General features: G+C 40.3%; 1 protein-coding gene across 1 annotated transcript; it reads left to right on the top strand.

Moving 5' to 3' along the window:
• Window positions 1-3,720: 3,720 nt before the first annotated feature.
• Window positions 3,721-9,913, top strand: H3-3A (H3.3 histone A). The gene is made up of 4 exons (XM_081945256.1): window positions 3,721-3,869; window positions 5,441-5,595; window positions 6,475-6,628; window positions 9,273-9,913. The coding sequence occupies exons 2-4, from the start codon at window positions 5,468-5,470 to the stop codon at window positions 9,399-9,401; spliced, it is 411 nt and encodes a 136-aa protein (XP_081801382.1). The 5' UTR covers window positions 3,721-3,869; window positions 5,441-5,467; the 3' UTR covers window positions 9,402-9,913.
• Window positions 9,914-10,334: the final 421 nt, after the last annotated feature.

The following is a 10,334-nucleotide window of genomic DNA, read 5'->3' as shown; positions in this document are numbered from 1 at the left end:
CACCTCCTGCTGGCAGGCTGGGGTGAGAGGAGAGGCAGAGAAGCCGGAGAGGAGCCGAGCCGAGCCTTCCAAAAGAAAGAGGCTGGGGGGAAGTGTGTGTACTACAGCATGGCTCTTTGCCTGGCTTCCTGCCTCCTCCTGTGGTCTCCTCAGTGCTCGTTTGTGCTCTCCCTCCCCAAGTGTAGTTTGATTGCAGGTGGAGCCTCGTTGCCTTTTCAAACTTGTAATCAGTGAAGCTGGGCTAGATTTTTATATAGTTTTATCCAGCTGTGTGTGTGTGAGAGAGAAATGAATGGGGGCCTGGGGAGGAAGTCACTACACTTGGGGAGGGAGAGCACCTGTGAGGTTAAGCAGAGTCATCCACGGTGAGGCAGCAACTAGCTCAGCTTTTTCCTTTTACTTTTTTTTTTTCATGATGAGAGTGGTGAGGCTGTGCCTCACTTGCCTCACCTGACTGCACGTCACTGCATGTTACCCCTAGTCCTTCTTTTAATTAAAATAGACATACCCAGTTCCTGCAACTGTTCTTCATATGTCTTAGCTTCCAGTCCCCTAATCATCTTTGTTGCTCTTCTCTGCATTCTTTCTAGAGTCTCAACATCTTTTTGCATCATGGCAACCAAAACTGGATGCAGCATTCCAAGTGTGGCCTTACCAAGGCATTATAAAGTGGTATTAACACTTCATGTGATCTTGATTCTATCCGTTTATGCAGCCTAGAACTGTGTTGGCTTTTTTGGCAGCTGCTACACACTGCTGACTCATTTGAATGGTTGTCCACTAGGACTCAAAGATCCCTCTCACAGTTACTACTATTGAGCAAGGTACCACCTATACTGTACCTGTGCATTTTGTTTTTGCCTAAATGTAGAACCTTACTTTTTTCACCATCGAATTTCATTTTGTTAGATAGCACCCAATATTCAAGTTTGTCAAGATCCTTCTGTATCTTAAGCCTATCTTCTGGAGTTTTGACTATTCCTGCCAACTTGATGTCATCTGCAAATTTGATGAGTTCCCCATTTATCCCCTCATCCAAATTATTGATGAAGATGTTGACGAGTACTGGGCCTTGGGGTACTCCATTGCATACTTCCCTCCTTGTAGATGTAGTTCCATTGAGGACTACACATTGAGTGTGGTTGGCCAGCCAGTTACGAATCCATCTGGTGGTGATGCTGTCTAACTCACATTTTTCTTCCCTATCTAGTAAATATATTTTATCTATTAAAAGATAGTTATTTTTAATACTTTCACCTGTTCTTTCATTTTGGACCAAGTTGTTCAATTTTAGATCCTGAATTTTATTATAGACCTATAACATATTAATATGTGTTATTTCACATATCTGCAAACTTTATTTTTAATTCTGCTGTTTTGGAGTCTTGACCATCTGTCACAGTAGCAGTTTCAATTCTTTCCTAAGTGTGACTTCTAAAATTTAAATGACCTAGAGATGATTTTTTAAAACCTATTTGAAATTTTGAATTTGCTCCCAATAAATGCATACAATAAAGGATATTGTGCTGTATAGCCAACATTGTTTTGGGCAAGCAGAACCACATATACCATGCATTATTAACTCATTTGTGGAGTTTCAAGGCGGCTTACTTGCATTCAATTTAATTTCAAACTGAGATATAATAATAACCTGCAACTTATAAAAATTGTGATATTGTATTCTTAAGTCAATGTTTATTTTTTATTATATATTTTTTTAAATGGCACATTAATTTGTTACCCCAAAGTCAGGACTATTTTTACTACCAGATTTGTTCAATTGGTATAAAATAATGCATATAATCCATATTTCTGAGTTGAGAACAACTCCCTATTCGTAGAATATGAAACTTTGCTATTAATTGGACAAATACATATAAACAAAGATGAATGCAGGAGCACATTTTATTCTACACAATCTTATTCATAAAGGTATTACAAGTCAATATCTATGGAAGGCTTAGTAGGAATCCAATTTATACTACAACAGCACTGTGCTGTATTTATCCCAATAGTTTTCTGACAATTTCTTTGAGCATGCTTTTTATGAAAAACAACTGGGTCACTAGGAGTTTGACAACAAATAAATTTATCAAACAAACCAATAAAAAAAGAAATTCTAAAATCCCTCTTCTCTCAGTACCATTTTTGCCATGGACACAACCTACATTTTATGACCATGCGGAGGATGATGGGATCTGCCACCAACTATTGGCCATTTCAGACTTTGTGGGCATACTCCTTCCCCTCAGAGCACTGGGATCTTCCTTCTGTGACCATTTAATCTTCAGCTACAAAAGAGAGCAATCCCTTGGCTTCTGCAAAAATATCTGTGCAATGTTTGACCAGTGCATTGGAAAGGACCAGTCAAGTGTTAACATGCATTTGTTAGATACATGAGGATAGCTGGATAGATATAAATAGTTTAGCATATTTTTGAAAAAAATGGTAGGTGTGTGTATAAAAAACATAAGGCTAACATGCTCCGATGAAAGTTCTAGTCCTGGAGAGAGAGAGTGCAAGAGTACTCTTGCAATATATGCAAGAGTAATAAAGAGGCAGAACCACTCACACCACCAGAACCTGAAGCTGGGCTTGATTCAGATTTCACAAATCTCAACATGACTGCCTTTAAAAAACAAGAGCAATGTTGTTTGTTGTTTCTCAAAACTGTTTCTCAGTTGCAGAACTGAGCCCAACTATCAATGTGGCCATCATACGTAGTTTAGGAAAGTCAAGCATATGTGACCTATAACTGGCAACTGAGCATACAAAGAACAAGCTAACAGCTCACTAATACTGAAAATACGTAAATAGCAAAAACAAATGGAATGGAAATGGATTCCTAAAATAAAAGAATCAGTAGAGAACAAAGAATCTAGTGACTAGATTCTAGTCCAGTGTTTCTCAAACTTGGCGACTTTAAGTCCTGTGGACTTCAACTCCCAGAATCCCCCAGCCAGCTATTCTGGGAGTTGAAGTCCACAGGACTTAAAGTCGCCAAGTTTGAGAAACACTGTTCTAGTCAATAGACCACATATAAATATATCTTGAGTGTAGGTGATGCACTAAAATGTTCCTCCTTTAATTCAGTTCTATATTTCAAAGACTTTTCAAAAACAAAAATAGCTTGACATTTATCAAACATGTCTATCACAATCTTTTTATTGCCCCCTCCATTGATGAACGATCGTTTTATCATTAGTCTTTGATCTTTAACGGCTCATTCACTTGGGTTTATATTCGTGACCGCCCCCTCACAAACTTGTCGCGGGATACGAGAGGCATCTTAAAATGGGAACACAGGTAGAGTGCCGAAAGGGATTCAGCAGCGGGCAACACGAGAAGATGGTGTCGGAGTGGCGTCGTCCCCGGCCAGGTACTAACGGTAGTAATAAGTGACGGTTGACCTGACAGTTGGGGCTGCTCGCGGCTTGGCTGTTGGCCATCGAATCGGGCCGCGTGATCTCCCGACATCTGTACCGGCTCTCGCTAGGGCGGAGGGAGAGGACGGCCAGGGGAATCCCTCTCTTCCTCTCTCACTTACTCACTCTGTGCCTGGGGCGCGCGCAGCGTGTCTTTTGTGTTTGTACACACGGAGGCGGCCGCGGGAAACCGAGAGTGGGTGGGGAGGAGAGCGGGTAGGCGTGGCCTCTCCTTCCCTCCATTGTGCGCCATTGGCGGTCTCCGAGGGAGGAGGCGTTGCCTGGGCGGTCGGGAGGCGTAGCTAAGCAGCGGAGTCGGCCTTCGCGAGTCAGCCATCTTTCAATTGTGCTCTCATCCGCCGTCGCCCGCAGCAGCTTCAGCACCTCCTCCTCCTCCTCCTTCCTTGCCTGCTCGGCAGCCGCGCTCAGCGTAAGCGGACGGGGGTAAGTCTTCAGCCTCCTTTACCGGACCCCCCCAGACCCCCGCTCGGCCGAGGACCCCTCCGAGCCGTCCCTTAGCTTCCCTGGCAAACTTCTGGGAGCGAGAGCCGCTGTTGGGGGACCGGAGAGTCCCTTTATCTCTCCGCCTTCCCGAGTACGGCGGAGAAGCTCGGGCTGCTCCTTCCCTTTGGACCCCCCCGGCCCCACTTTGCTTGGCCGTTGCCCCCTTCTTTTGCCCTCGCCCTCCCCCAAACCTTCACTATCCTTCTCCCCGCTCCCTCGCCGACCCCCTCGCCCCATCGCCGCCCTCGATGGGAGCCGGGAAACGGCTGCAAAGAGAAGCCCGTTGCCAGCCCCGGGAAACTCTCCTTTGCCTGCCTTCCCCTCTTCCCCACAGTTGTTGCTCAGCTTCACCATCTTGTCTCTTTTCTCTGGTCACCGACCATATTTTTTCCCTATTGCATAAAAAACAATTCGGTGGGGGAGAAATGTGCCCAGGGAAGCCTTCGCACCCGGGGAGATTTTGGGGGGGTCCGTCCAAACTTTTCCTCTCTCCCCTTAGCCTGCCGGATCTCACCTAGTTTTGAAGCGTTTTGCGGGGTTTGGAGAAGGTATTGTGATGCTGCTGTTTTATTTTATTTTCCACCCCCCTCCCGTCTCTTTCTCTCCCTGCAAAGGGAGTAACTGGGCTGCCTTTGGCGATTGTTTCCATTTTGTTGGGGCTGAGTTTGCCAGCGAGAGGCGCTTGGGAGCGAGGCAGCCGTAGGACTGGCACTTTACCCAGGCAGAGGCAGCACCGAAGAGGCGGCAGCAACCCCCCCCACCCCACCCCCCAAAAAAGTTCGCTCTTTGCTTTCTGGCTTCCTAACCTCTGACTTGGCTTTTCCTTTTGTGGCCGGGCTCTCGGGCGCCTTCCGTTTGAATTCCCTTCGCCCGCCCGGCCGAAGGCAGCGATGGTTTCTTTGCAGCAGCAGCAGCAGCAGAAGCTGTCAGCCCGGGCTTGTTGCCCCTGCTTTAATGCGGACGTTTGCCCTTCTTTTACTCCGATCAAGCTACCCGTCAGTTGCACGTCCCCCGATGTCTTCTGCAATGGGGGACACTTTTTTTTCGTCCTCGTCAAGGGGAAAAGAGGCGGGGGGATCGAGGTGTTGCTATTAGGTTGGAGGCACCTTGGCTGCATCGCTCTCAAATTTGGAGCGCCGGGCAAAGGGCTTTTTTAGTCATCCGCTGAAATCTTTAGGCGGATAGATTCGCCGCTTAAATACAATTAAAGCGCGAACTCCCACCGACATTTTATCATCCAATTTAGGACTTGTAGGGAAGGCTGGTTTTTTTTTTTTTTAACGTTGCAAGCCGATAGCCGGAGTCTCAGGCAGGCTGCAGAAGTCTGCTATTTGGATTGGCAATCGAAGGTGTGGATCTGCACGGTTTTAATTGTTTTAAGGTTTCCGGGGATTCTTTACATCTATTTTTGTGCGTGGAAAAAGCGAATCAAAAGGCATTTTCGGCGGATATTTTTCGAACGGCTGCCTTGTTCTAATGTGGTGATCGCGTGGGTGACTTCTTGCTGATAGGTATAAGGAAGAGAAGTTCGCGGGAACATGGCTCGTACCAAGCAAACTGCCCGCAAATCCACCGGGGGGAAAGCGCCCAGGAAGCAACTCGCGACAAAAGCCGCTCGCAAGAGTGCGCCCTCTACCGGCGGGGTCAAGAAACCTCATCGCTACAGGTATAAAAATTACCGGAAGAAAGTATTACGATCTGATCGCCCCGTAACGACGCGGAAATATTTATCGAAACGCAGTTTTTTTGCTCGAAGGGGGGGAAAGATCACAGTTTACGGTTTCTTGGATCGAGTCAAGATTATTTCATCAGAGTCGTTATTTTTTTAATGCAAAAAATTTATACTCGACTCATAAAATATTTTGAACGAAATATGTCTGTAAACCAGTAGAATGACTAGTAATAATAATGGGCTATTTTATTAATTAAAGCAAATTTAAAATAGAATCGTAAAAAATGCAGCTTTAATATTAATCTAAGAATTCTCTGGTTTGTAGGATGCCATAATAAAGCTTGATAATTATAGTGATTATCTAATTAATAATTGGTTTATTTGTTTCAAATTTATTGGCCATTTTTCATTTACAGTGTTAACATTACAGTAGTTTAATTCTTCAACCGTAACTCGTAGATTTGGTACAGTGTACCACTAGAGGGCAGTATCTGATCCAGAATAAGAAGTAAATACTATATGTTTTATATTTTAAAAATGTTTAAACAAAAGAAATAGCAACTGACATAACTTGTTGGTATCTTAGAAGTCACTCATTTTATTAGCAGCCTCAATGGTAAAAAGTTATTTAATTTCTTGCCAACTTTCATAGTTTGAGAAAACACAATACAACTGAATTATTGCAATTGGAGTCTCACAATTTTCTGTTTTTAATTTAAGTCTACTTTTAAGTTTTTCTTGCAAGCTTATTTCAGTCATGTAAATTAGCTTTGTAGAGCATGTGTTTCTGTGAATATACATTGGGTTTTGTATATTATTTTTTAAGATTGGAAGGGAAATGCTTAATTATTTTTGCTTTGTTTTTATTCAAAGGCCAGGTACTGTAGCTCTTCGTGAAATCAGACGTTATCAGAAATCAACTGAGCTTCTGATCCGCAAACTTCCATTTCAGCGCCTGGTGCGTGAAATTGCCCAGGACTTCAAAACAGATCTGCGTTTCCAGAGCGCAGCTATCGGTGCTTTGCAGGTAAAAATTTGTTATTTTAAGTTAGCCTTCCAAAACACAAGTATCCTTTGCTTGTATTGATGAGATGTGTTATAATTTACAATAACTAATTGTGTTCTTATTATAGTACATATTACAATTTTCTCTACTAATATTTTCTGTATTAAAGAAAATGCACATATTTTCCTATAGTTTTTTTTAAAAAAATCTTGCTTTCAAAAATTACAGCATTACATCTGGCTCTAAATAAATCCAACTTATTTAGTTGTATTATATGAATGGATATAGATCTGCCAACAGAAATTATACCCAAGTTCTTTTCTAGAATGCAGCCATTGATAAAACTGTGCTTTTGCTACGTGAGAAGGCATGTGATTGGTTGCTTCCATGCAGTCACCTTATTGGTTGAGCTGTTTCTATGGTCAGTCAAAATTTCATATGATTGGTGGGTTTCCGAATTAAGGATATATATAATTGTAGGTGAGCTGATAACTGCCACTGGGTATTTTTTTTTGAAGTAATCTGTTTCCTCAGCAGACTCTCAAAAACAAAAAAACAAAAACAGAATTGTTGGAGTTCAAAAATTTTTAACAATAACATTATGACTATATGTCAAGTATTCTAAAGAAATGTGATGATGCCAGTAATTTGAATTAGAGTAGCAAATATTTTGGGACTATGAACCACATGATGCTACATGAGAAAAGGGACCATTCTTTTTTAATGCAAGTTATAATGGAGAGAAAATACAAGTTTCTTTTAACCTGCAAAAGAGTGGAAAGTACACTCTTGCTGTATATTATGCGATTGTCTTAACTGTCTACTAATGGAAGCCATTGAGAGAAATTCTGATCTAGGTGGACCTTGTCAAATCTTAGCTAGATAATTTGTACATTACAGATGAAATGCAAGATTTTGTCTTGTAGTTGTGAATAAGTTATGACTTTAAAAAAATACAAAGTTAAAAGTGCTGTTTTTAGATCTTTCCTGATTATTCCCTCAGTTTGTATTATGTATGTGTTTTATGTGAATGTTTGCTGCACAGTACTTCCAAAGCTAAGTAGGCCTACTACACTTTTCCAAAAATAATAACTTTTACTACTTTCCATATTACTTTTCTGGATAAGAATGGCATGTGGCCATTAGTCTAAGATTGCAAGATAATCTTTCATTTTTTACTGCTGTACTTGATAAGTGTTCTTACACTGGATGGACCTACACAGCAGTTTTTAAGCCCCTCTATTCAACTGCGTATTCTGCACGATAAAGTGGCATCTCTTCTTTCCTCAGTCCTGAGGGAACAGATAAAGAAGAAATATTTACTCCATCAAAATCAAAATAGATGTAAGCCAAAGTTCAGTTTTGGGAAACACCAAGAGGCAACTTGCAGAATTCCAACTAAAACTGATTAAAACATTCAATGCCATACAACATAGGGACCTGGAAGTTGCAATCCATCAGAATTAACATAATTGATTGATTATGTATTGCAGGGCGTCTGGCACCTCTGTTCAAAATCCAGCATAATGGATTTTATGAACATAAAACAGGAATTCACTAAGATAGGCTGTCATGTATGGCCAGTGGATTCCATTTGTCACAGTAGGTCAGTTGTACAGACCTCCTTTGAAAATGAGATTTCTTGTTATCTGCTTGTCATTGCATGTTTCTCTAAATAAGATAGAATCATAATGAGGTCAAGAATCCCAACATTAATGTCAAGTATTCTATAGTTTAACACCAGATAGTGTAACAGTTTAACTGAAATGGGATTTATCTTTAAAATATTACTATTTCTGCTTTATGCATTTTACATACGAATATATATGCTTCGTTGATGAATTGTGAAAGCTCTTGAGATAAGACACTTGGAATGTACCCAAATCCAGTCTACTTCTATTGCAGGTTCCTCCTTAGTTCCTCCATACTCAACATGCAACATTGTGCAAAATAGCAAATCAATACAAGTAGTCCTTGACTTACAACAGTTTGCTTGGTGACCGTTCAAAGTTACAACTGAAAAAAGTTACTTAGGACCCTTTTTTCACACTTAGACTGTTGCAGCATCCCCGTGGTCATGTGATTTACATTTGGATGCTTGACAACTGACTCACATTTGTGATGGTTGTAGTGTCCCGGAGGTCATGTGATCTTCTTGCAGCCTTCTGAGAAGCAAAATCAATGGGGAAGCCAGATTCACTTAACCGTTTTACTAATTTAACAACTGCAGTGATTCACTTAACAAATGTGACAAGAAAACTCATAAAATGGGACAAAATTTACTTAACAAATTTCTCACTTAGCAACATACATTTTGGGCTCAATTGTGGTTGTAGTCCTCAACTTTTAGCCATTCATTTAGCAATTGTTTGACAGTACTGTGGTATTTGGGGGGCGAGGGGAGCTGTGATTTACTTTGAAAGTTGCAATTAAAGAATGTTGTGGGGCATGGAAAATACAATATAAATAAAAGAGCCAAGAAAATCTATGTGTGGAACCAATAAGAGAGTTTTTAGATACAAGATTAAAATTAGGAGTTAAGATACACAAAAGAATGTTTTTCCATTCTCTTTCACTTGGCTTGAAAATAAACTTACCTGTGTTTTTTGTGAGGATTTGGGTACTTTTTATTTTAAATAGTTAAACCATTTTCTTTTCTCAATAGGAGGCAAGTGAGGCCTACCTGGTTGGCCTGTTTGAAGACACCAACCTTTGTGCTATCCACGCCAAACGTGTCACAATCATGCCAAAAGATATCCAGCTAGCACGTCGCATACGTGGAGAGCGTGCTTAAATTCTACTAAGATGGATTTGTCATTCTCAAAACAAATAAAATCTCTTCTTCCTGTTATTGGTAGTAATGAACGTTAGATTTTTTTTCCCATGGGGTTAAAAGGTACCTAAATCTATGGTTGCAGATGGAAAAATAGAGGACAGAATCGGGTATTGGCAGGTTATTTTTCATTTTCATTTGTGTGTGGATTTTTAATATAAACGTGGGGACATATAAAGCATTATTGCTGTAAAAAAAAACAATTTCATTGAACAAATTTCAGCAGTTCAACTTTATAACAATTATAAATATGCCAGTCAGACTTTTCTGGACAATGCCAGCATTTGGGTTTTTTTTTTTTTTAAAAGGTAAATTTCTTATTGATGGCAACTATATGAAGTCTGCATCATACAGTAGATTCCATCCACTCATTATACTTTTCTAAGTTGTCCTACATGCAAGTACATGTTTTTAATGTTGTCTGTCTTCTGTGCTGTACCTGTAAGTTTGCTATTAAAATACACGAAATAATATTTGTTTTTGTCTTAATTTTTAAATATTTTACTTTATTACTTATTCAGTAGCAATGAATATGTTTAAAATGTATTTAATGTGCTACATTTATATGAACAATATTTAAAATGTATATTGTAGCTTAAATATAGAATTATGATCCCATTAAAATATCTGAGGGCATCTTGTGTCTTAGAAATAAATATTCATAGAAATTCCAACCAGAGATTCACTTTTGTTGACCTGAAGTGCAGCTGTATCTATAAAACATGATTACCGTATTTTCCAGCGTATAAGATGACTTTTTAACCCAAAAAATTATTTCAAAAATCGGGGGTCATCTTATACACTGGGTATAAGAAAGGCCATACCAAAAAACCAAAACAAAAGAAAAAGCAATGCCGCCAAGCAAAAAGCAGCGCAGACGCCGGCCTTTCAATT

This window comes from Natrix helvetica (genome assembly GCF_964273705.1).
Source record: "Natrix helvetica genome assembly, chromosome: 2".
Lineage (NCBI taxonomy): Eukaryota > Metazoa > Chordata > Lepidosauria > Squamata > Natricidae > Natrix > Natrix helvetica.
The sequence above is the reverse complement of the archived record's forward strand: the minus strand, read 5'-3'. Positions and strand labels throughout refer to the sequence as shown.